General features: G+C 42.3%; 2 protein-coding genes across 2 annotated transcripts in view; both read left to right on the top strand.

Annotated features, from left to right (window-relative positions):
• LOC122540857 (cell migration inducing hyaluronidase 1) overlaps nt 1-27,702 on the top strand; it is a 289,057-nt gene that overhangs the window by 59,256 nt on the left and 202,099 nt on the right. The gene's annotated exons all lie outside the window — the stretch shown is intronic.
• The window catches only part of LOC122541088 (cell surface hyaluronidase-like), a 146,242-nt gene that overhangs the window by 100,305 nt on the left and 18,235 nt on the right, over nt 1-27,702 (top strand). The window contains exons 20-22 of the mRNA XM_043677617.1: nt 14,310-14,492; nt 16,213-16,435; nt 19,898-19,999. Of these exons, the coding sequence (XP_043533552.1) occupies nt 14,310-14,492; nt 16,213-16,435; nt 19,898-19,999 (508 nt within the window). The remainder of the gene's footprint in view (nt 1-14,309; nt 14,493-16,212; nt 16,436-19,897; nt 20,000-27,702) is intronic.

Below are 27,702 nucleotides of genomic sequence, written 5' to 3'. Positions count from 1 at the left end.
GCCACTATGCTCAGTACAATCCTTTCTGCACCCATATCTTGAATGGCTTCCTGCATCACAGTGTCATTGTCAATTAGGCCATTTGTCCCCAGCGCTCCCTCTCACTCAGACAAGCTGTAATAACCTCACATGCTGGACAGTTGCAAAGATTGAGGTCTCTGCTCATTGCATCCCCTTAGCTGCCTCACTTGCAGTCACACTCTCTTGCACCTGAACACTGAAGATCTGATCCTGAGGGGTGTGCCTGCCTACTGGCACAAAACGTCCACATAATTTGATGCCACCCTGACATGTCAGTGTCTTCAGTCTGGCCTCAAGCTGATGAACTCTGAGCAGAAGCTCCTCAAGCTGCAGGCACTGACAGCAGTTCTGTATTCACTGGGTCACACTGGCATCAGGAGCTCTGTGATGCATCACTCAGCATAACAACAACTTTAATGTGTTTTAGTTACATTACTCCATTAGTTATTCACATTTTCTTTTGTGTAAGCCTTACCACCAGTACCTGTACTACTTTAAATATTGGGATTAGAATAGACCTTTACCACTTACCAAATACTTGCCAAACAACAAGATTCTTACCCTGTAATGGAGTAAGAACTAATTCCTCGAGGGTGAAAATGTTAGGCAAAGCACAGAGACATTTCTTCCTCTGCTCTCAAAGTCCCCTCGTCACCAAACTCCCAGCACTCTGTTCAAAGACACTCTGTGTGCCGAGTCACACAGAGACGTCATGCTTAATACACTTATGAAGAGAAAGAGCTAGCTGACCCCAGTTGCACGAAAAATGGGTTCCAGTTACTTCTTTAATTACCTGACTTCAATCAATCTTTCAGTGAAGACCTTATAAAACCCTGCTTCAGGCTGGGAAATATAAAATTAAAATTGTTGATTCAATTAAATGTCAAATCTGAATTTAAAAATAGATTTTTACAAAAGGCTTACACTGCCAATGCTAGCCAGCTGCCGACTTGCTCAGGAGAACACCAATCCTCCGGCTTGTTTTAGAAAGAACATCTGGGACAAAATCAAAAATCACGTGGACAAGTTTTAATTCAGCATGTTAAATTGAGGAAAGCAAGCACTGACTTTATTAAAGGCAATTAGGTTTAAATAACCTGATTGAGTTTTTTGAAGAACAGATCGGATTGAAATGGTGTACGTGGACTTCCAAAAGGCATTTTATAAAGTGCCACGTATTTGGCTTGTATGCAAAGTTAAAGCTCAGAATAAAAGGGACATAGATTGAGAGCTGGCTGAGGAACTCCAAGCGGATAGTAGTGGTGAACAGTTGGGTTTCAGGTTGGAAGAGGATGTAGAATATGGTTCTTCAGAGATGATTATAAGGAACACTGTTTTTCTTGTTATATGTTAATGATCTGCACTTAGGGACAGGGATAGAATTCAATTGGATATGGACAGATTGGTGACATGGGTGGATTATTGCAGACTAAATTCAATGCGAGAAAGCTGCAAGGATACCTTTTAGCAGCAAGACTGAAGAGAGACAGTGGGACGTAAAGGGTGGAATTCTAAAGTCGATGCAATAACAGATGAGCCTGGGGATATAGTGCACAAATCATTGGAGGTGGCAGCACAGGTTGAAAGGTGAAAAAGGTATGTGGATTCCTGGAATTTATAATTGTAGATATAGAGTACAAAGGCAGGAAGGTATAAAACAAACCTCTTTAAAACATGAGTTCAGTCTCAACTGAAGTGTATGAGCACAAAACCTCAAGCAGGAGTAGGTACTTTGGTCCCTCAAGCCTGCTTCACTATTCAGTAAGATCATTTCTGATCTTAATGTAGCCTCAACCTAAGTTTCTGTATCACCTCATGTTCCTCTGTGTTAAATTTAATCTGCAATAGACCACCCATGTCACCAATCTGTCCATATCCACTTGAACTCTATCTCTGTCCTGCTCAGTTTTGCCTAGCCTATGCACATTAGCTCCCTTTGGCGATTGAAGAATTTTTCTACCCCTTCTTGAACAATATTCAATGACCCCTACCTCCACTGATTTCGGGGAAGAGAATTCCACAGACTTCCAACTCTTTCTGAGAGAAACATTTTCTCCTCATTCTTGTCTTAAATAAGAGACGTCTTATTTTTAAACTAGTTTCTGCCCATCCCACAAGGAGAATCATTATTTCAGTATCCACCCTAATGTTCCCTCAGCATGTTATGTTTCAATAAGATCACCTCTCATTCTTGAATACTCCAAAGGTTACAAGCCTGTCTTGCCTGATGAGGGTAACACCTTCATCTAAGAAATCAGTTGAGTGAACTTTCTCTGAACAGCTTCTAATGCAATTGTGTCCTTTCTGAATTAAGGCAACTGAAAATGTACACAGAAACCTAAATGTGGTCTCACTGCTGCCTAGTACAATGGTAGCAAAGCTTCCCAAGTTTAATATTTCAATCCTCTTGCAATAAACAGCAGCATTCCATATGCCTTCCCAATCACTTGCTGCTCTGGCATTCAGGATTTAGTGAGTGATGTATTAGAATGCCCAGATCCCTCTGCAAATCAGCGACAGGTATTGTTTTCAATTTTTTTTAACAGAATGTTATGTAAATGTTGCAGAGAGGGTGCAGTAAAGATTTGCCAGAATGGTTCCAGAGGTGAGGCCACTTCAGTTATGTGGGTATATTGAAGAAGCTAGAGTTGTTCTTCTTAAAGAAGAGAAGGCTGAGAGGAGATTTCGATTTCGATTTAAATTTGAGATTTAGATTTCTTACAGTGTGGAAACAGGCCCTTCGGCCCAACAAGTCCACTCCGACCTTCCAAAGAGCAACCCACCCAGACCCATTCCCCTACATTTACCCCTGCACCTAACACTACAGGCAATTTAGCATGGCCAGTTCACCTAACCTGCACATCTTTGGACTGTGGGAGGAAACCAGAGGAAACCCACGCAGAGAATCTGCAAACTCCACACAGACAGTTGCCTGGGGAGGGAATTCAACCCAAGTCTCTGGCGCTGTGAGGCAGCAGTGCTAACCACTGTGCCATCGTGTCGCCCATAATAGACACCTTTGATCAAGGTATCAGGATCATGAAGGATCGAGACGAAGTAGATTGGGAAATCGAATGTTGGAAGGGGTGAAAGCCAGAATAGGAGGATACAAATAGAGGTGAAAGGTTTTTAGTTTAGAAAGGCATCATGTGTCGGCTCAGGCTTGGTAGGCCAAAGGGCCTGTTCCTGTCTGTAAGGTTCTTTGCTCTTTTGACACCGACACAAGGTAATTGGTAAAAGGAAAGGTGACATTGGGAAGAGTTTTATTTAGCGCAGCAGTTGTTTAGAAAATATAGTGCATTGCCTGAAAATTCATTTGTTTTGCCGCAATCGGTGCAGGAAGAGAATAGGAGAAGCAGTTTAGGAGAAAATAAAAACATAGAGCTCCAGAATGAGATGAGAAATAGGATTAGCTGTTTTGTCTTATCAGAAAACCTCCCCAGACATGGTTGGTCAAATGATCTCCCTTTGAGCCTATGAGCATTTTATGAATTAAATCTATAAAGTAGCCAATTTTTGGAAATATAACCAAGCTCGAGGCATGAACTTGTAAGTTGTTTTTCTGCAAATTACTTCAAGTGGAATATATTTCAAGAAACAATCATCTATTATGCTGAAATAACACCATCTGTTTGAGCTCGACAGGAGATATCTACAAGTAAACTGTCACTTAAGTTGGTAACTGCTGTGATTGATGGTTAAGGCCCAGGCAGGGGTTAAGATATTGGCATTCTGTCCAGCTAAGAAATGTATGGAAATGGTCTAGTTTACCCTAGCACTAAACCCAGGTCTCCTAAATGAGAATACCAGCAAACTCTTGAAGCTTTGACTGTCAGAAAGATAGACCACAATACCTTTCAGGTGTGTACCAGATATTTAGCAACAGAAAAATGAATTGAAATTCTGAAGGAAGGAGAAAGCTGGATTTCCAACAGCGGCTGGATTGGATTAAGTCTGAGTTCAACCACAATGTGCTGACGACTGTGAGATTGAGGAAGGCTGGTGAGTCATAGTTACAGCAGCACAGACTGTTGACAGTGAGTTTGACCAGGTTCCTCCACCCCACCCCCATCTTGTGGGCAAAGTGGAAACCAGACAGGATGAATTTAGATACGAAGGAAAAGGGAAAGGTGATGACAGTGACATGTTCCAAAACATCGGGAAGGAAATTAGGTGTCAAATGTGACAGCAGTGGATGACATTTTTCAGACATTGGTAAAGATGAGAATTTTGAAAGGATTTGGGATAGCATGAGAGAATAAGGAGACAGCTGTCTTAAGCATTTCAACACATTTAGGCCTATAGTGATAATTTTGGATGAACATTTCCAACTCTAATTTTGCTTCATTGCACTTTCCTCAGACTCTCCAGACTGGCACAATGTCAAACCAAGTTGATTCAGTGTAGCTGCAAAATTAGCAAGTGTTTGACAAAGTAGGTGTTGCCCATATAATTCATTCCTGTCCCTAAACTGCTAGGACATATACTGGGGCCAGCTTCACCCCTGTCAGTCTACACTGTGAAATGGTGGAAGCTATTCTCAGCAGGTCTGTGCAGTGGTACATGCTCACTAATGTTTCGTTTAGGTTCTGCCAGGATGCTTGGCTCCAGATCTCATGACAGCCATGATGCAAACATGGACAATGATGCAAACATGGACAATGATGCTGAATTGCGGAGGTGAAGTGAGAGTAATTGCCCTAGGTAGCATTTGACCAATGATCACATCAAGTAGCCTGAGTAAAATTGAATCAGGGAAAATCTTTCCATTGGGTGGGACAAATGAAAATTATTGTGATTGTTGGAGAACAATAATCTCAGCCCCAGAACATTGCAAAACTTCCAGCAACATCCTAGACCCATTCATCTTCAGAAGCTTCATCAATGACCTTGCCCCATCAAAAAGTCATAAATGTGGATACTCATTGTTTGTGGAATATTCAGCTCATTCATAGTTCCTCAAGTAATGAAGCAGTCCATGCTTACATGCACTGAGGTCTGGGCAGAAATCAGACTTGGATTCATAAATGGCAAATAATATTTATTCCACACGTACCAGCAGTAATCACTTCTAACAAGAAAATTCTTAAACATTTTCCCTTAACATTCAATGCCATTTCCATAGTTAAATTCACTAACGTCAACATCCTGGGGGCCACTATTGACGAGAAACTCAACTGGAGCAGTTACATAAAAACTATGGCAATGAGAGCAGGTTAGAGGCTAGGAGGAACCTCAGTAAGTGACTCACCTCCTGACTCCCCAAAGCTTGTCCACTATCTAAAGGGCAGAAGTCAGGAGTGTGATGGAATACTCCCCACTTGCCTGAAACAGTGCAGCTCCAATAATACTCAAGAAGCTTGTCACCATCCAGGACAAATCAGTTTGTTTGATTGATGCCCCATCTGCAACCTTCAACATTCACTCCCTCCACCACCAGTGAAACGTGACAACAGTGTACGCTATCTACAAGCTGCACTTGGCAACTCAATAAAGGTCTTGCAACAGCACCTCCCAAAACTTGTGGCCTCTACTACTTTGGGTTGAAGCAGGGGTGAGTGAATGCCACCGCCTGCTAGTTCTCCTCCAAGACTTCTACCTGCCTCACTTTAGACTATCTTTGTTCCTTCACTATTGCTGGGTCAAAATCCTTGAACCCCCTTCCTTTTGCTTTCAGGGTGTTCCTGCACCAGATAGACTGAAACAACACAAGGAAGCCCACTGTATCATCTTCTCAAAGACAGTTAAGGATGGACAATTAATACTAACTTGCCAGCAATCACAGCCCATGTTATTAACAATGTAGCAATTTCCTTCAAGTATTTATCAAATTCCCTCAATAAGTTTGACTGATTTCAACTCACCAGCCAATGATGGTTATTATTTATATCTTCTCACTACTTCACGCTGCAAAAGTTATCCATGACCTTCAATAATCAAAAACCAATTTTTAATGTTTACCCCTGATTTCTCCATTCAATGAAAGCAACTTTTTGATTTTTTTTGTTGTATCAATCCTCTTTTAGTAGTTTTCCGTATGTCAAACACTTTTGCTTGACTGCCTCAATATCAGTGAATTCAGCTAATTTCGCTTTTGTGTCCAGCTTATCCCAGGTATATCCACATTGTGCCTTCTCCAGGGTTCCAGTATCCCAGAGTTCTGAAAACTACATGTGCACAGGACCCAAAAGAGACCAAATCCCCCCACTGACTGTTTGTCTTTCTGTAACCTGGTCTTGTATACTCTCACAAAAGTAGAACGAAATCAGTTTGGCCTCAAATTATGGACACTTTTGCAATTTTTTTTTGTGATTTACACATACAAATTAAAAATTACACAGAACTAAAACCTGTCCTGCAGCTGAGTTCTCTTTCACTGCTGTAAGTCATTGGTCTCCCTCTATATTCAGTTCAAATTGCCGGTCTGTTGTAATCACCTACAATTTAAAGACTAATTATAGCTGAAATACCTCTCAAACGTCTAAAACTAATGGGAAACATTTCCAGTGATTTTTTAAAAAAAATGTCCATTCAGATGTACCTGTATGTGGAATTCATGTCTAGAGTAAGTGTTTCCACTGCAACTTTTAGCACTAACATTATCCACTGAAATCCTTAGATTATTTGAACATTAAGCTCTTGATGACTGACCAATTGCTTTAAGCATGTGCACCACTGCTGAAGTTCCAAAACACAAAATGCAATGTTGGATACTTACAAATAATCAAAATGCAGAATGCATACTCATCTATCTGACCTTTATTTAGTTATAAAGGCCCATGGTTTGCATATTCCTTAACATTGGGATTAGTGTGTCAATGTTACATGTAAATCTGTCCAGATAACACAGCGATTCTTCAGACTTCACTTGACACAGCTCAGATGACAGAAAAGAAATGATAAAAACAGATTCTGCTTCAGCAGGTTGGTAGTTAAGTTTAATGATTTTTAAAAATGTGATATAAACATTCAGAATCTTTGATAACTAATTTAAAACCACCTTATCTCTGAGTATGGAAGCATAATGGTTATGTTACCGGATGAGTCATTCAGGGACCTTGACTAAAAATTTTTTTTAAAATGAATTCAATGTTTCCTCATAGAGAATTAAAATTCGGTTTTTAAAACGTGCCAATTTACAAAAGTTGATATCAGTGAGAGCAGTGATAATGGTGTTAAGAAGGAGGATGTGCTGGAAATTTTGAAACACATAAGGATAGATAAGTCGCTTACATTAGATGGGATATACCCAAGGTTACTACAAGAAGCAAGAGAAGAGATTACTACGCCTTTGGCAATGATCTTTGCATCCTCACTGTCCACTGGAGTTGTACCAGATGATTGGAGGGTGGAAAAGGTTATTCCCTTGTTCACGAAAGGGAATAGAAATCACCCTGGGAATTACAGACCAGTCAGGCTTACGTATGCAGTGGGCAGATTATTGGAGAGGATTCTGAGAGACAGAATTTATGATTACTTGGAAAAGCATAGTTTGATTGTGAGGGGTAGGTCATGCCTCACAAACCTTACTGAATTCTTTGAGGATGTGACAAAGCACATTGAAGGTAGAGCAGTGGATGTGATGTATATGGATTTCAGCAAAGCTTTTGATAAGGTTCCCCATGGTAGGATCATTCAGAAAGTAAGGAGGCATGGGATACAGGGAAATGTGGCTACCTGGATACAGAATTGGCTGGTCCATAGAAGACAGAGGGTGGTAGTAGATAGAAAGTATTCAGCCTGGAGCTCGGTGACTACTGGTGTTCCACAGGGATCTGCTCTGGGACCTCTGGTCTTTGTGATATTTGTAAGTGACTTGGATGAGGAAGTGGAAGGGTGAGTTAGTAAGTTTGTTGATGACACAAAGATTGGTGGAGCTGTGGATAATATGGAGGGCTGTTGTACGTTGCAAAGGGATATTGGCAGGATGCAGAACTGGGCTGAGAAGTGGCAGATGGAGTTTAACCTGGAAAAGTGTGAAGTGATTCATTTTGGAAGGTTGAATTTGATTGCAGATTACATGGTCATAGGCAGGATTCTTGGCAGTGTGGAGGAACAGAGAGATCTTCGTGTCCATGTCCATTGATGCCCCAAAGTTGCCAACCAAGTTGATAGGGTTGTTAAGAAGGCATATGGTGTGTTCACTTTCATTAGCAGAGGGACTGAATTTAAGAGCTGCGAGGTTATGCTGCACCTCTGTAAAGCCTTGCATAGACCACATTTGAAATATTGTGTTCAGTTCTGTTTGCCTCATTATAGGAATGATGTGGAAGCTTTACAGAGGGTGCAGAGGAGATTTAACCGGATGCTGCCTGGACTGAAGGGTATGTCTTATGAAGAAAGGTTTGAGGGAGCTAGGGCTTTTCTCATTGGAGCGAAGAAGGATGAGAGGTGACTTGATAGATGTGTACAAGAGGGATAGATAGAGTGAATAGTCAGAGACTTTTTTCTCGGGCGGAAATGGCTATAATAAGGGGGCATAATTTTAAGGTGATTGGATGAAGGTTTAGGGGAAGTGTCAGAGGTAGGTTCTTTACACAGAGAGTGATGGGTGCGTGGAATGCACTGTCAGCAGTGGTAGTAGAGTCAGATACATTAGGGACATTTAAGTGACTCATGGATAGGCACATGGAGATAGTGAAATGTAGGGTATGTAGGTTAGTTTGATCTTTGAGTTGCATAAAATATCAGCCCAGCATCTAGGACTGAAGGGCATAAAATATCAGCCCAGCATCTAGGACTGACTGTGCCATACTGTTCTATGTTCTATGATTCAGAAAGCTTTGTCCCGTAGCAATACAGAATTGGTCTCCCAAGTGTCTCATGTTGTTTTTTCCAAAATAAGGCTTGTGCTAGCAGCAGTGCAGTTTAGCAATCACCAGAACAGACAGGGCAGAAGAAAAGAAGTCCTGAGCGTATTTCTTAAATGGTGAGAGGTTGGGAAGTATAGTTGTTCGTAGGAGCCTGGAGTCCTTGTTTATGAATGACTGAAAGTTAGCATGCAGATGCAGCATGGAATTAGATTGGCAAATGTTATGTTGATGAGCATCGCAAGAGGCTTCAAGACACAATAAAGATTGAATGTAAAGATACCTTGTAATTGGATAGAGCTTTCCTGAGTCCTCACTTGGAATATTGTGTACAGTTTTGATCCCCTTGTCTAAGGAGGAATACATGAACGCAACAAAGGTTCATCAAATTCATCCCTGGATGATGAGATTGGTTTATGAGGCAAGGGGAAACTGGGCCTGTAATCTTTGAGTTTCATAGAGTAAGGGGTAACCTTTTTGAAACTTACAAAATTCTTACAGAATGTGACAGGATGGCTGTGGATAAGACTTCCATTTGGCTGGTGACTCTACAACCAGGAGATATCACCCCAGGACAAGAGACAGACCATTTAGGATTGAGATGAGGTGGAATTTCTTCACTAACGCGGTGGGGAATCTTTAGAATTCTCTACCCCAGTGAGCTGTGAAAATTCAATCATTGAGCAAGAGAAAAATGGATAGGTTTCCTGAGACTAATGTCCTCTAGGGATAAGTGCAGGAAATTGGATTATTTATCCCACATTTGCTGTAATTCTGGATATAGATATCCTCCAGTGGTCCTTTAGGGCTCCTTGCAATTGTCCATAGCTGTCACTGCACCATACCTGTGATAGTTTCATTTGACATAAGTAAAACTTGTCAGCATAGTATTGGAGAACCAGTTTCCAAGATACATTTGAGTATTCAATTGCAGTGTTCCTTGGGCAGAAATTGTGACTTCATTCCACTTTTCCTTCAGACTTCTTTGTTCATCCTCTAGATGCTCTGTGTTGAATCTCTTAAACTAAGAGCAGTCCCAGGCCTTCGGCCTAAAATGTCCACATGCAACAGAATTGGTTCAATCATTTCTTTCTCAGATAATCGCACCCCAACTCCAATGTACCCAATCATATTGATGCTATGTACATGTCCTAGTACACATGATGTTTGGGCCCTGTTATGTCTGTATTCAATCTCATCATGAGCTCCCAATTTCTCTGGGTTAATAACCCATATTAGTAAATATGCTGATAAGCCTCGGAGATATGCTGTGCTGTGACTGTGACCTCTGGAGTCATGTGTTAGAGACTGCGCGAGTAGTTGTAGTTAGAGCAAGTGCAAGCAGTGATGCCAGATGTTGATATCTGGTGCATAGTGTCACTAAAGAACCACCTCAAGGTCTAGCCTGATCTTCCCTGCAACTGACCCAAACTAAACCAACCCGTCCTGCAGATGCTGAAACCAACCAGTTTACTGACCACAATCAAATTGGAAAGGCATTGAAGGAAGTCACTTAACCCACAGCATTCACCCGGGTCTTAAAACATCTTGTTTGAGAAAAAGAGACCTTTCAAAAGAGATCTATGAAATTGACTGAAGTGTGCCAAGGTGAATATTGTGAAGTAATTAAAGAAGTTATAATTTGGACAAAAGAATAGAAGTTTGATAATGTGCATGGCTAGGCAGCTGGGGTGGTGGCGCAGTGAGGGTAAATGTCAAGGTAATGAGTTACACATTTGGAGTCCCTCTTTGGCTTGTCTAACTCGTAGCCTGACAAAGCAGTTCCCAGTTTGCAGTTGTTTGCACTGAATCTACTTCCAGACAAGGCAGCAGTCTTTGATTCTTTCCGACCTTTGAAACCCTAATCTCCTAACACCAACACCAGTGTGTTTTTGATGATGGTATATATGGTTCATACTATACTTGTTTACTGTGGCACAACCAATCCTTCCATTGAACCAAAAACAGTGTTCAGAATTCATGATGTATCGTATGTCCTGCCATATTCTATAGCCATAAGTTGGGTTTTACAGGCTGGTAGACATCCATCTAGATGCATATGGAATAGACATCATCTTTAGATGAATCAGTGTGGTGCCTGCTTAAATGATCAGGACAGGCTGTGACCTCAGATTCACTTTACCCATTCCCATACTCCTCACTGGCAAAGCCATGTGCCTGGAGTGAAGGATCTGAGTGTCTACTCAGTCAAGAGTACTCTGATTGACTCGGATACTGATGGTCATTGTTTAGTCATGTACATCCTGTGAATTGCAGTGTGTACAGCAAAACAGTATGGGCATTCTGCAGCAATGGCTGCCTTGTTTAATGCACCTTTTTGTGTGTCTCAGGTGAGAGTGACAGCAGGAGTAATAGATTGCATGAATGTGCTAGATCAGTATAATCTCACTCCTGGGATGGTGAATGGACCTCTCAACTTCCTAGTGACCTCTTTTAGATCGTAATGGGATCCTGGGAGAGATTCAAGATAGTGACGGGAAATGGTTCACAATGTCTCACAGTAGGGAGGAGGAGGAATGTTGCAATTCCACTGCCTCATTAAAATGAGTGTACAATTCTGTTTGATTGAGGGGATAAAATATGATGGGTTAGAAGAACCAAGGGTTATGGGGTGCAGGCATGAAAGTGAGTCAGAGACTACAGCCAAGTCAGCCATGACGGTACTGAATGGTGGAGCAGGGCTGAATGGCGTATTCCTAGTCCTAACTTCTGTGTCCCAATGAAGAACCAGTTTGGAGATCTTTGAGAGTTGTGTGATGTAGGGACCAATGTATCACCCAGTCATTTTGTTCTCTGAATGTACATTACTGGAAAAGATGTAGCTGTTATATCCAATCCATGCCCCCTCAGATAAACAAATATTATTTGCACTCAGCATTACCCTGTTGCATGACTCAGATTACATTCATTACTTTAAAAATCCTCTGCATTTATACAGCTCCTATGACAACCTCAAGAACTCCAAATTGCTTCACTCTTCAATTAAATTCTTTTAAAATGTTGTAATTTTTGTAGTGCAGAGAACACAGTGCAGGCACAGTGGCTCAGTGGTTAGCACTACTGCCTCACAGCGCCAGATACCTCTTGCACATTCTCCCCGTGTCTGCATGGGTTTCCTCAGAGTGCTCCGGTTTCCTCCCACAGTCCAAAAAAAATGTGCAGGTTAGGTGAATTGGCCATGCTAAATTGCCCGTAGTGTTAGGTGAAGGGGTAAATGTAGGGGAATGGGTCTAGGTTGGTTGCTCTTCGGAGGGTCGGTGTGGACTTGTTGGGCCGAAGGGCCTATTTCCATACTGTAAGTAATCTAAAACACTGCAACCAGTGCACAGTGAAGTTCCACAAATATCAACAAGGGAATGACCAGATAATCTGCTTGTGATGTTGATTGAGGGATAAATAATTGATCAGAATACCATGGAAATTTCCTCAGTTGTTCTTCCTTGAAATAGTGCTGTGGAATATTTTCCGTCCACCTGTGAGGTCAGATGTTAAACAGATTGTGTGTAAGATCGGACCTCCAACTGTGCAGCAGCACTCCCTCCATACTGTACAGCAGTGTTCAGCTTAGATTCTGTACTCGCTCTACCACTTCCTCTTGCAGCTCGTTCCATACACACACCACCATCTGTGTGAAAATGTTGCCCCTCAGATAACCTTTTATATCTTTCCCCTTTGCCTTATACCTATGCCCTGTAATGTTGTTCTCCTCGACCCTGGAGAAAAGGCCTTGACTATTCATCCCATCCACACTCCTCATGATTTTATAAATACCTATAAGGTCACTCCTCAGCTTCCTACATTCCAGGGAAAAAACTCCCAGCATGTCCAGCCTCTCATATCTGATGATATCACAGTCTTTTTGGTGGAGAAACAGTTATTCTTGCACAAGTTCCAGTGGAGGCTGATGTGACAAACCTGGCCGATATCAAGGGTCAAGAGTAGCTTTTATTTGTCATTTCTCCCAGCTACAACTGTTACAGTAAAAACGAGACACTGTTCCTCCAGGACCAAGGTGCTACATGGACAGCACAAACCACATGATCACGCAAAGGGCAACATAAACTGCATAAGAAGTGCAAAACATGCAAGACAGCAGAGTAATTCCTGACATGTCAGGACAACAGGCACCATGGTGTACAAATTACAGTGTAATAAAAGAATGGTAATTAATAAAACATTGTTTCGAGCAGCAATTCAAAAAGTTTCTGATGGAATAGAGTCCGATCATACAGTGTTAAGTAGCCTGATGGCATGGGGGACAAAACTGTTGCATATTCTGGACGTGAGAGACCATATGCTCTGGTATCTTCTGCCAGATGGCAGGAGGGAGAAGAGTTTGAGTGAGGGATGTGTGGGCTCTTCCACAATGCTCTTAGCCTTTCAGATGCAGCGTGTGGTGTAAATGTCAGTAATGGAGGGAAGAGAGACCCCAGTGATCTTCTCGGCCCTCCTCACTATCCATCGGAGGGTCTTACAATCCGAGATGGTGCAAATCCCGAACGAGGCAGTGATGCAGCAGCTCGGGGTACTCTCAATGAACCCTCTGTAGAATGTGGTGAGGATGGGGGGTGGGAGGTGGGCTATCCTTAGCCTGTGCAGAACGTTACTGCTGGTGTTGAGGGACCAAGTGAGATTCTTCACCAGGTGTACGCGAAGAAATTTGGTGCTTTTCACGATCTCCACAGGGGGAGCCGTCGATATCCTGCGGAGAGTGGTCGCTTTGTGCCCACCCTGAAGCCAACAACTATCTCTTTTGTGTTGTCCACGTTCAGAGACAGGTTGTTGGCTCTGCACCAGTCCGTTAGCTGCTGCGCCTCCTCTCTGTATGCCAACTCGTCTTCCTGCTGATGAGACCCATTACAGTCGTATCATCAGTGAACTCGATGATGTGGTTTGAGCTGGGCATCGCTGCACGGTGGTGTGTCAGCAGGTGGACAGCAAGGGATTGAGCACACAGCCCTGGGGGGAGGGATCCCCATGCTCACTGTGACGGTGTTGGTGATGCTGTTCCCAATCCAGACTGACTGAGGTCTCCCAGTCAGGAAGTCCAGGACCCAGTTACAGAGGGAGTGATGATAGGGTGCATAGTTACATCTGGTAATGATGTATTGATTCCAGTTTTTGATAAATTCGATTTGACCTAGTGATTTTATTTTTTCTTGGGGCTCTCTAAATCATTTAAATTTTATTTAAAGAGTAGAAAGGAGGACTAGTGGCAGTGGCTAGTGACCAACAGCTACAACAGTGTCTACAATCGATGACAGAATAAATGAAAAAGCTGTAACATTGAGTGACATCTCTTAACCTTACCCAGCAGTGTCACAGGAGCTAACACTCCACCTGCAATTTTTTATTTCACAGCAAGTTCACATTTGTTGTTTGAGTGTTTTTGCTGATATTAAAATGGAATATTTGTGTTGCAATGTGAACAAGACATTATTGTTAATGTTGTTGCAGAGGAAACTGGATCCAAGTTGGCCTTTGTTATCCCAAGAGAACAGTTTTTAAAGTTATGTCTGATATATACGATCGATCAAGCGGAAGAGTACACAGTGTGAAACGGTATAAAGCAGCTTCGTCCTTCAACATTCTGCAGAAACATCCAGACAAGAGTGTGTATTACTTCGACAGCAGTGCAGGGTAAGTCTACGTCTTATTTATAGAGGAAAACCATAGTTACTGTGTAATTGATTGGAGCAGCCTGAGAGGAAGGACTGAACAAGAGAAAGTCAAGGCTTTAGAAGGCTGGAAAGAGTCATTGTCATTAAATCATTGTCATTAGGGCAGCACGGTGGCACAGTGGTTAGCACTGCTGCCTCACAGCGCCAGAGACCCGGGTTCAATTCCTGACTCAGGCGACTGACTGTGTAGAGTTTGCACGTTCTCCCCGTGTCTGCGTGGGTTTCCTCCGGTTGCTCCGGTTTCCTCCCACAATCCAAAGATGTGCAGGTAAGGTGAATTGGCCATGCTAAATTGCCCGTAGTGTTAGACAAAGGGGTAAATATAGGGGAATGGGTGGGTTGCGCTTCGGCGGGTCGGTGTGGACTTGTTGGGCCGAAGGGCCTGTTTCCACACTGTAAGTAATCTAATTAGGGCACAGAGGAAGGCTATTCAACCACTCAGCCTCATGCTAACTCTTTATAGAGCAATCCAGAAGATCCTTTGCTCTATTCCCATAAGCTTGTTAGTTTATTTCCTCACGTGTCCATCCATTTCCAGCCACCGTGCTGCCCTTAATATCCTGCCATACCATCAATGCTTCCTCCTGCCAGCCCCCTGCCCCTCTGTATGCTCTTTAGACCTGTGCAATAATTCAATTCATCCCTTCGATCAAAATGCATAACCCCACTCTTCTCTGTTTTGATCTTCTATTGACCTCAGAAAATGAAGTGATGGAGTCAGGAGCATAAGAGTGCAAATTGAAGGGATTGGCACGTGGAATCAAGTTAGTGGAGCTGGGACTTAGGGGATCTTGTCCCTTGGAGGAGAAAGAGAAAAGCCAATAGGGTCTGGGAATGGCCCACACAGAGGCTAGGGTGTAAAGTCTCATAGCATCTGTAGCTTATAGAGTTTGGATCAATGATATCACTAGCATGGGCAGGGACTCTTTCTCTTAGTCTGAGTTCTGGGAGATTTCAAGTTCTAGGCTGCGAGAGCAATGGTGAAACAGTAATTTGAAAATGGGTTCTCTGCAAGTGGGGGAATGGGTGGAAGAGAGCTTCACCCTGGTACACAGGTTAGCTCTTGCTGATGAGCAAGAACCAATGGAAGGCCTCCAATTATGTACAGCAACAGCCAATCGAGGATCAGACTCCAGGTGAGGGGAAGAGGGCGATTATGTTGTGAATGTTTTTCAGGAAGTGATATTCATGCAGTAATGATGACTATTTAGATAGAAATGATGTGTAGGGATATTGGGGGAAAGGGAGGACATTGGCACTAGGCAGTACCACAGTGCTGGCACAATGAGCCAAATGGTCTCAATCTTTGCTGTAACAATTCTGTGATTCTGAAGGTGCACACACTGAAGGAGGATTTAGCCAAACCAAAGGCTCTGGCAGTGGTGCTGGGTAAACACCGAAGGGATTAAATGTGAATTCCAGGGACCCAGAAATACTACCTGAAAATCAATTCGAACCCATTTTAGCTCTGATGCCTTTCATGTAGTCATTGGGATTGGGATGTTTCCAGTATGGGGCTTTGCTGATCCTCTCTTACTGTTGGAAACACAGATGCAATGAAATTGCTTGTGATCCCTGACAGACCCTTATTGTGTTTAGTAACCTCGAGTTAGTTTGTGGAAGGCTCGAGGATAATGATTCCCTCCATTGCTATTTACAATTTTCTTGGTTCCTCTCAGGATTCTTTTTCTTATCCTTCAAGCAAAACATGTCCGGAAAGGCCACAGTTATTGCTCCAAACACGGTTGTGAGCGTGTGAAGATTTTGTCGCATGTCATCTCCTGGGAAAGCAGTGACTGCTTGCGGAAGGGCCACTCAGTGAAACACTCAAGCGAGGCAGCCCATCTCACCACTCTGACCGGACGGGTGGCTGCTCCTTGCAGACACTGTGGTGCCCCACAGGTACGTTGTCCATCGAGTGGCATCCCTCTTGAAGGGAGCAAGTGGGTCACCTGGATCGTTGTTTAGAGTAGTGAAACTCAGCAAGAAGCTGCAGTGCACATTGAGTGAAAGACCATCAGATCTTAAACGGTTAATTTGTGAGGCCAGATCTCTCAGACTAAGATTGGAAATATGAAGGTTGATCTAAAGTGATAAACGATCTGGGAGCAATACAGAGAAACCATCCTCTACCAAAGGAATTTAGAACAAAGCATTTCAAACTTTGCAGGACTGAAATCAGGAAGCAGTTTGTCTCACAATATCTAGGAGAAACTGAGCTCTCTCAGGGGTGGTACAGTGGCTCAGTGGTTAGCACTGCTGCCTCACAGCACCAGAGACCCGGGTTCGATTCCAGCCTCGGGTGACTGACTGTGTGGAGTTTGCACATTCTCCCTGTGTCTGTGAGGGTTTTCTCTGGGTGCTCCGGTTTCCTCCAACAGTTCAAAGATGTGCGGGTTAGGTGAATTGGCCACACTAAATTGCCCCATAGTGTTAGGTGCATTAGTCAGAGGGAAATGGGTCTGGGTGGGTTTCTCTCTGGAGGGTCGATGTGGACTTGTTGGGCCGAAAGGCCTGTTTCCACACTGTAGGGAATCTAATCAAGAAAAGGCAGTAGGTATTGGAATCAACTGTAGCATTCCAAACTAAGATCAGTTGCTTCTGGATGGAGAGTGAATGGATTTAAGGTAAACTATGATCGAAATGGATAGTGGCGCAGACTTCAGGGATTGAATAACTTTCTCTGTTCTTGTGTGGCTACAAATATTGGGAAATTTCATAAGAAAGAACATGAAGCTGTAATGAGCTGCACCCCCAAATTATCTTCTGTTCATTTAATTGGAGAGGAGTGGACTGGGCTGTTCAGTGGGTGCATCCTCCCATCCCTGTATTCAGCACACCTGTTATAAGGGCCAGGAAGGTCCAACTACATATGAACCCATGTGAATTGTGAAGGATTATGAACCTTTTTTATTTGTCTTGTTAAATTTACAAATACACTTGGTTTGTCAGGCAGCCTTTATTAAAAACATTGGTTGTCATGCATGGTAATTAATAGCAAAAGACCCATTGCTCAGTGAATATTTGAAGTAAAATGCCTTTAGATTAAAGAGGATTTTTATAATACAGTGGTGATTTTCAAAACAACAGCAAAAATGTTACAGTCGAGTCAATTTGACAATCCCTCACTCCGTGGGAGTCTCGACTTGAAGAAAGAGCAGATCAGATAAAGGCATCAACCCTGGTTCCCCAGTTTTCTGACTCTGTCTCAGACTGCTCACAGGCAGCTCGAGAACTTGGTAAATTTCTCCGATTTGTTTGCAATGTGGGTTCATTTGCAGTTCCTTAACTTTGGATGTTATCAACAATTGTATGGTATTTTTAAAATTCCAAGTATGGCCTAACAGGAATAGAATGACCTTTCTGCAAAAGTAGTTTAATTGTATTAATTCCGCATGTTAAACAGTTTCTCATTATGAAGCACAGCCTGGAGCTTGAACTTTATATTCTTGCTTCTATTGATAGCCCTACTTCACTAATTGCAACATTATGTCCTTGTAATTGGAGTTTAACGTGATAAGAATTTGGCTAACTGACCAATCTTTTCATCATGAAGTTTCTGGTAAATGTGAAACTTGATAATGAAACGTTGTGACAGCTGTTGTACTTTTTTTTATATATGTTGGTCAGAAAAACTGGAACCAATTGCTCTAAATATGTTAAACTGACTCTATTCCCTAAATCTATTTGTATTCTTGTTATAACAATCCCCAGGCAATGTTCCCCAATTTGTTCCACTCTAAACAGAATACTCCGAACCAATAAGCTCTCGTTGCAATGTGTTTTGTCATTAGCATTGACAGTCTTAGTAGATTGATTAAAACTTTTCAGCCTGATTTCTTTTGGCAGTGGCTGACTCGCATTTGAGTGTGAGAGTCTTTTTTCTTTCCTTTACCTGTAGTGCCAGAGTGTTTAAATGGTTGTTCTCAGCTCTATGACCATCACAGCATACAATTCACACAATAGGATACCAGGCCACTAACACACATGAGCTAGAGATGAAGTTTGGTTTGTTCAGTTAAGAAACTAAGAAAAAATACAATATCAATGTGTTTGAATTTATCCATCAGTCCTTAACAGCTCCACTGTAGAATCTCAGCCTAGCTGAATAGCCTGTACTTTCACAAGACTTGAGAACAGTTTTTGAAAGAGTTCATAGTTCACCCTTGCGTGCTAAATATGTACAGTTTGAGGCTTTTCCTGGTACACGTGTGAAATAGGAGCAGAAGCAGACCATTCAGCCCCTTCAGCCTGTTCACTTTGTCAGGGCCATTCACGATCTTACTCATTTCACTAATGTCATCCCAGTGCCATACATGGGTAACATATTTCTAATTTTAGTGAGGAGTATGTCCTTCTATCTTGAGAATATTTATGAACTTTTGTTCTTTTCAAGAGACTTTGGAGTTAAATTCTCAAAGCTCTTTTCGTGCAGGTGATTGTTGTTTCACGCAACATTAAAAATATTAACAACTGTCTTAGGGGCAAAAACAGAAATTGCTGGAAAAGCTCAACAGGTCTGGTGGCATCTGTGGATAGAAATCGGAGTTAACATTTCAGGTCCAGTGCCCCTTCCTCAGACGTTCCTGCGTTTTTCTAGCAATTTCTGTTTCGGTTTTTGAGTTTCCCTCAGAAATTGCTTCCCTCAACTACCCCCTTCCTCACATCCTTTTGACATCTTCATACCTGGGCACGCTTAGCTCCAATTTTACCAAGGACCCCTCTCTCACTTTTTGTGCAGTACATTAGTGAGAAAATTTAATCAACTTAGCTTCACCCCTCCCTCATTGTTATGTGGTCCACCTTCAATTCATCGTTTCACTCCTTCAGCTATCTCTATTAGGTCATTATTTGGATTAGGTTGTCAACCAATGTTCACTGTAAACCCCTAACTCTCTCAGATACCTTGGTTTCACTTCCTTCCAGCTACTTTCTATACACCTTCTCCCATAGCTGTGCAAACTACATCCTACTGAGCAGGGTTTAATAGGAAACCAGTGGATTCTCCAGCTGCCACCCTTCTATTTGGTTAAGTTCCTGTCCCCCACCAAACGCAGCAGAGGGTAGGGTGGGCGAGTGCAATTAATTCCTCCTACAGTAACAAATGCCAAGCCACTTATGCATAATAGAGTTTATCGTTTATCCAATAGTGGGCAGAGTCATGGCAGATATCCTAGCACCCTGACAAAAGTCAAACAATTGAATTTAGTGAATGTTTTACTTTTTACTGTGAAATAGCCAGAAATCCCCATGCGGTTTTCAGTGTTTCCCTGTTTGTTTGCTCATAGTAAGTGAATTAACAAAAATGTTCATCATATTGTTAAGGCTCAGATGGCATTATATGTATCTTTGTTGTCTCCCTAGGTTGCTATAACAAGTGACCCACACAGAGTGTACATCAAAATTGAGATACAGTCACAGAGCACAGGAGACATACAAAATGGACATAAATTCTCTTTCATTAAGGTAACAGCAACAAGTTAGTTCATGTTGATTTTGACTTCCTTTTCAGATTGGAACTTCGAAGGTCAAAACAATCATTCTCTTGAATTTAATTTAACTATTACATTAAGGTATTTTGATACACAATTTGATCAAGAGGAGCAAAAAACAGTTTTTCTTTTTAATCTGAATTTATCATCTAAATGATGTTGGACAGGGCCTGCACTTCACAACAACCTGTATTTTTTGATGAAGGAAGAGGAAATTGCGTATGTGTTAGCCTGCTGGTCAGGGTAATAGGTTCAGCTTCAGAGCTTGAATCCCATCATAGCCAACAAGGAGCTGATTTTAATACACCCCGTCATTAGTTGGTTGATTTGAGTTTAAGAACCTGGCCCTAACTTTGATTTAAATGTGACTCTAGACCCATTCTGTGAGATGAATGCACTAATGGTAACCAGGGAAGGCTGTTAATATGACCTTGCCACCCACCATTGTCCAGATTTTAGGAATAACAGCAAAATCTTGAATGACTGATATTTCAGATGTGCAAATTCATAACAGATCTTAACTCTGAGACTCTGGCACAAATTTCCTGAACAGCTGGGAACTGCTGAAGAAATTCCAGCCCCTGATTATGCGAACACAGACCTAGATGTTTGAGTGCAAACATTTACTTTTAAGTAGTCTGTTGGCAATCCTGAGTACTGGCATTAATCAGTCGCTGAACCTGTTCTTTTGCATTTTCGGATGAGATCTTAAACTGAGGCCACAATAAATCTCTCACCTGAAAGTAAGAGGACCCATGGTACTATTCCGAAGAATAGCAGCTATGTTGATCCCAGTGGCCTGGGTTATTTTTACTCCTCAACCCACAGCAATAAGAAATAATTATCTGCTCATTGTTTTATTCCAGCTCAATTCATATTGTGTTTTAGGAAGCAGAATGCTGCACCAGAGAACTCTGACAGCAGGTTTATCTATTGCAGCTGATAACATAGCTGATAACCTCTCAGAGAGGTTTCTGAACTGAGTCAATTCAGGTAAACAGAGTTTGATGCAAGGCCCACTCTCAGTGGCTTGTTCTATTAAAGTGAGGAGGGAGGTTGCTGATTGGAAGTGAAAACGCAGGAACTGTGCAGACCTGTGGGAGGACAGTGGTGCAAGTTTTAGGAGAACTGCGAGTGTCTTAGAGTCACTGTGACACAGGCCATTTAGCCCATCAAATCTATGACCCATCCAATCAGTCCTATTCCCTGTAGCCTTGCAAGTTTAATTCCTTCAAATGATCGTCAAATTTCCTTTGTTGACAAAGCGTAGCACTGAGAAAAGCACAGCAGGTCAGGCAGCATCTGAAGAGCTGTAGAGTCGATGGTTTGGACAAAACATTGACTCTCTTGCTCCTCAGACATTGCCTGACATGCTGTACTTTTTCCAGCGCTGGGATTTATCAAATCAAATTTCCTTATCAAATCAGTGATTATCTCTGCTTTCACCACCCTCCTTAGGCAGCAAATTTCACTATGTCAAAATGTTCTTCCTCATATCCTTTCTTCCCCTTCAGCACATCATCGCTCACTTCCTCACACCCCCACTTCCGCAAGTTCTGTCCACTTCCTCACGTCCCTCCCAACCTCCTCACGTGCCCCCCACCTCCTCACGCCCCCCTCCCACTACCTCACATTCCCCCCCCACTACCTCACATCCCCTTCCCATTTCCTCACATTCCTCCCCATTACCTCACATGCCCCCCCCCATTTCATGTCACTCTCCCACTTCCACTCATGCTCCCCTCCTCGTTACTCTGTTCCACAATCTCAAATCTGTCTTCTTGAGTCCTTGTGCCATTAGCTGATGGGAATACCTCTCTTTCTTTGTGTCTCTTATTTGAACCATTCATAATGTCATGCACCTTTAACAAATCTCCCCCGAACAAACTCAGTTTTTGCTACTGTGTACCTAAAATCCCTCATCCCTGGAACGACTCCAGTAAATCCCCTCCACACACTCTCTTAAGAGCTGTCACCTCACTCTTCCTAAAGTGTGGTGACCAGAAATGGACACAATACTCTCGATGTGACTTAGCCAGAGTTTGAGGTTTTCTTTTCAGAAGAAAGCAGAGGAACAGATGAAACTTTGAGGGATATTCATGAATGAAATGTTTCTGCTGCTATTAGCCAGCATTTCTGTTTGTAATATGGGGCAGTATAGGAACTGGAGGAGTCTAGAGCATGTAGCCTCTTAAGCAACTTTTGTTGTTCAATTAGGTATAAGTACCACATCTTTTAATTTTTCTTTATTTTTGGATCTTGGAGTAAAATGGGGAAAAAAAAATTAAAACCAAGGAACCTGTGGAAGGAGATGTTGCAGTTTTAAAACAAATTGCAGGAACTCATTGTGAGTTCAATTTACACTCCTGCTTTGCTCAGGTAGTGAAGGGAGATTGGTGGACACATCAGCACCACATATGATCAGAGGCAACTTTCCCAGAAACAACCACAGACTATCAGGAGCAGCTGTGTGGATCAGAAGTGCTCAGCATAACCACAACCCTCTGACTGGCTCCAAGACAGATGGACAACCTATGTGTGTACAATACCGTGGCAGAAAACCTCCAGATTCGCAACAGACAATGTTATCTCTCCCCGCGTGCAGTAGTATTAAGAATTGGAAGTTAGTTATCTATTCTCTCACCATTAGCTAGCTGCTACCCACTGACCAGAGACTGAGAGACTGAACAATTTGTGCCCTAACTTCCTTATGTCTGCAGTTACCCCCTGAAGTGGTTTGGAAGGAAGATGATTAGATACCAGAAGGGCTTTGAGGAAGTATAAGGACACTTCATTAAATCCTCTTCCTGGTAGTATCAAACTGTGTTGTCCTAATTTATTTTTTTCCCCTTTCACCCATAGGATCTTTGATTTTTTTTCTATTTGCTTCTGTCTGACTGCACATGTGGGTGCAGGGGTTTAAGTTGAAAAGACATAATTTGCTTAGTTGTGTTAGAACTGATTTCTTTGGAGTAAAGAATAGTTTTCTTTTAAGTACAGAAGGCTGGCCCGGGTATTCTAATAACCCAAGTTTTTCAGGCAAGTAAATTGGGGGATTTTGTGTAATTTGATTAAATCTTTAACTTTTGTGCTGTCCCCGGAGTGATGAGGCTAGTAACAGTGCAGGTGGGCTGTGCCCTACTCCATTTATCATTTTTTGTTTGTTGCTTGACACGCTAACCTGGCAAAAGTCAGTCAATCTCAATTTCAATTATCACCTTATAGTTTTTTGGAAGAGGATGCTCTAGGTTTTCATTATCCTTTGTATGAAAAGGTATTTCCTGGTTTCACTCCTAAATGAACTTGTTCTTCGTTTGGGTTATCCATGTTTTTGACTGCCCCAGTCTCTGTTTATTTTACTGAATCCCTCCAAGGGGCTCTTGTGGCACATGATAGCATCCCTACCTCTGAGGCAGTAGGCCCAGGTTTGTCCCCCCTGTTCCTGAGGTGTATAATAACATCTCTGTACGGGTTGATTAGAAAGTTTTTTTTTTAAATCCTTCCATTGCCTTAAACACCTCATTATACCTTGCCCTGAACATCCTGGATTCAGGAAGTACAAGTTGTGATTATGTAATGTGTCCTTATTACTCTCTAAGGCCCAGTATTGTTCTGGTAAATGGTGAATTATAGGGCTGTATTTTGCAGGGACCATGGTTCACTCCTACCCGATCCTGGTTCAATAGCACTAATAATCTCGCTGGCTGCCCCCTTCCCCACAGCTGTTTCATTGCACCAACAGAATTATTTAAGGAGAGGCTTTGTCCCTTTTGTTGGAGAAGACCTAGACCTAGAGAGCTACTGACCAATCAGATATCTGATCACTCCGCAGTCCCAAGACCCCCAGTTGGGAGTGGTGCCCACTGTGGAGCTGTAGGTGGTCTCACCATTTCAACAAGCTTGGATAAATTGGGGGATTAATCAGGGGAACAGGTTGACAGGCTGGATTTGAGATTAGAGGATAGTTGTTGAGCTGATTTTGAATTGGCAAATGGAGGGATGGGGTGCCTTTGATGGGAGGCACTCCCCTTCCTGCCTAGCTCTCACGTAGCTTGGACCCTCCCATGCCCCACAATGATGTCAACATGGGTAGGAAGAAGCCTCAACAAGTGCCTCAATATGTGGGCAGATGGATGTCAGGAATGGTCATCTAGTGAATTTTATGATCCACTCCCAGTGCGTTTTAACATGGGCAGGCAGCTATTATTACTAGAACCATCCAAAGATTGAGGGAAATTGTGATAGTTTGTCAAATGGGAGGACTGACACTAAATCAGTAATGGAAAGGGCAGTGGTTCCAATCAAAAAGTGACTCATGTCCAAGCCAGTCAGCCTCTGCTCAGAAAAGAAGATAAAATGGTTAACGAAAATAGAAGTTGCTGGAAAAGCTCAGCAGGTCAGTGAAGCATCTGTGAAGAGAAATTAAACTTAACATTTTGGGCCCTTCCTCAAGGACCTGAAACATTAACTCTGATTTATTTTCACGAATGCTAGACCTGATGAGCTTTTCCAGCAACTTGTGTTGTTTTACAGCATCTGCAGTATTATCAGTTTTTAAAATGGTTAAGATGGATGACACCTCCTCCAAATCAAGGGAAAGATTGCTCATTATCTCAAAGATATTTATAGGACAGGAAGAGGCCGTTAGGCCCAACATGTCTGTGCTAGTTAATGGAGATCTGACTACACCAATACCATTTTTCAGCTTTTGACCCAAAGCCCTAAAGGTAATGACAACAAGCAAATATCTAAATACTGCTTACCTGGTTACAGGAGTTTTTAACTCAACCACTGTTTCAGGCAGTGAGTTCCAGATCCCTGCCACCTTCTGGATGAGAAAGTTTCTTCTCATCTCTTCTTCAACCTGCCTTTCACCTCAAATCTATCCCCTTGGTTATTGATCTCTCGACTAATGGAAATAATGCCCTCTTATCTATGACCTTTTCAATCTTATATACCTCTATCAGGTCCCTTCTAAACCATCACTGCTCCAAGGAAAATAACCTTCACCTATTCAATCTTCCCTCCTTGCTCAGACCCTCCAGGGAGTATCCTGCTGTTCCAGAAAAATTAAAAGATGATCACTTGCCAATTCCCTGCATTTGAATCCTCCAGGAACAAAAATTCTCCAGCAATCCCCTGAGGCACTTGTGCTTAATTTCTCATCTTCTGATACCATGAGATGCCTCAGCAGCACTTCCAGAACTGGTACTGGGGTTGAAACAGATTGAAGGTTCCTCATAGGAATGAACCCATACGTGGTGGGAATTTTCAAAGCTTCCTGGTGACAGCAGCAGGGCAGTTGTGGGAACAAGTGTCAAGAGAAATGAGATTTGTTAGCTGACCTTGTCATGAGTACAGAGAGACATAGCAGGCTGGGACAATAACAATCATTTAAAAAGAACTGAGAGTTTTATTTAGTGCAACAGTGAAAAGCACTCAGTTTGTGAATAAGTGCACAAGGCGAGTGAATCTAAAAATACAAAAGCCAAGTTTGACACAGGGAATGGTTGAGATCGCAGGAAGAGACAGAGATCATTGCATCTTTTATGTGGAAGGGAGAATTGGCCAAAACCTTTTATTTTGTGGAAGGATGGCACCATGGAAAGAGACCAGAGCACAGAGTGTAGCTTTGGACTTGCAGGGCAGTGGATTTAAGGGGGAATTGATACAGTGCTGTGGAAAAGAGCAGAACAGAATGTTAGTTTTTGATTAGTATAGAACAAAGGGTTTGATATAGCTCCAGGATTAGCACTGCTGCCCACAGTGTCATAGACCCAGGTCCACCCTCAAGTGACTGTGTGGAATTTGCACATTCTCTCTGTGTCTGCCTGGTTTCCTCCAGGTGTTGCGGTTTCCTCCCATAGTCCAAAGATGTGCAGGTTAGGTGGATTGGCCATGCTAAATTGCCCATAGTGTCTACAGATGTGTACGTAAGGTGGATTACATGGTAAATGCAGGGTTACAGGGATAGGGTAGGAGGGCAGGTCTAGGTGGGATGCTCTTTGGAGGGTCGGTGTGGACTCATGGGTCACATGGCCTGCTTCCACACTGTAGGGATTCGATGATTAATTCTGGATTGCTGCAACAGAAAGCCAACACAGACGTGATCAGTTGAACGGTCTTTTTCTATGTTCTGTTCTCTTGAAGTTCTTTTTAAATCTTATATTACTTTCCTAATTTTGTCACGCTTCCCAGTTCGTTTGAGATTTCCTTTTCATTTTGCCTCACTTTGAATTCAGAATTACATAATTTATCAACAAACACAGTTATTCGTGGACTGTTAGTTCACAGCTTTCCCTAATAACTAACTTTGATTTCATGTTATTCATGCTATCAATTGGTTATCTTGAGAACCCTTCTTAGAATCTCTGTTTTAGTAATGCATAGTTAACGAAGTGCAATAATTTCAAAACCTCCCAGTATATGCATCTGTCCCTCAGGGCAATTTGTCACACTGTTGAAATGTTCTTCACCTTGGGGGTATCTAACTTCTTGAAGCTACTGTTTAAGTACAGCTACCTGCATCCTGATTGGTTGAGCTGTATGGTGAATGTTAATTGTGTAAACTGTATTAATTTTCTTTCCATGCTGCAAAATAGAAGTTGATTACACGGGACACGGCGTATTGTCAGGCTGTTATACTGCAAGCCATAATGACGGGTGAAACTAGAACTAGGGGGCATAGCCTTAAAATAAAGAGGAGCAGATTTAGGACTGAGTTGAGGAGGAACTTCTCCCAAAGGGCGCTGTAAATCTGTGGAAGTCCCTGCCCCATGAAACAGTTGAGGCTACCTCGTTAAATGTTTTTTAAGGCAAAGATTGTTTTTTGAATAGTAAAGAAATTAAGGGTTATAGTGCACAGGCAGGTAAGTGGAGCTGAGTCCACAATAAAATGAGCCATCATCTTATTGAATGGCAGAGCAGGCTCAATGGGCCAAATGGCCCATTTCTGCTCCTATTTCCTAAGTTCTTATAATGCATGTAGCGCCTACAATACGAGATACTGACAGTAGCACTGCTGAAGACAAGGGCTCCCCAGTCAGGTGCATCTCCAAATCACAGAACTATTACAGTGGAGTAGGAGGCCATTTGATCTATCTTGTATGTACCAGATCATCCAATGAGCAACATTACCTACTGCCAGTCTCCTGCTTTGTCTCTATGCCCTTGTGTAATATCTACATACAAATAATCATCCAATGCTCTCTCAAATGCCGCAGCTCAATCTGCTTCTACCACATTTCCAGAAAATCCATTCCCTTAACTACTCACTGTGTGAAAAATGGTTTTTTTTCTCACTTCACCCTTGCTTCATTTCCACATCTCTTTCAACCTGTGTCCTCTCATTCATGTTCCTCTTAAGAGCAGGAGCAGCTTCTACCTATCTATTATATGCAGCCTCCTCATGATGTTGAAAGCCTCTGTGTCAAATTTTCTCTCGGCCTTCTCTCCAAGGAGAATTGTCCTAACCTATCATCATAACTGACATTTCTTATTCCTGGAACCATTCTTGTAAACCACTTACTTGCCCTCTTTCACATCTCTCCTATGACATGTTGACCAGCTGAGGTCCTACAAGTGACTTATACAAATTCACATCACCACCTTCCTCTTACACTGTATGCTGCTGTTAATAATGCTGAAGACACTCTGTGCTTTACTAACTGCTGTCAC

This window comes from Chiloscyllium plagiosum, chromosome 36 (genome assembly GCF_004010195.1).
Source record: "Chiloscyllium plagiosum isolate BGI_BamShark_2017 chromosome 36, ASM401019v2, whole genome shotgun sequence".
Classification (NCBI taxonomy): Eukaryota; Metazoa; Chordata; class Chondrichthyes; order Orectolobiformes; family Hemiscylliidae; genus Chiloscyllium; species Chiloscyllium plagiosum.
This window is presented reverse-complemented; position numbering and strand designations above follow the sequence as displayed.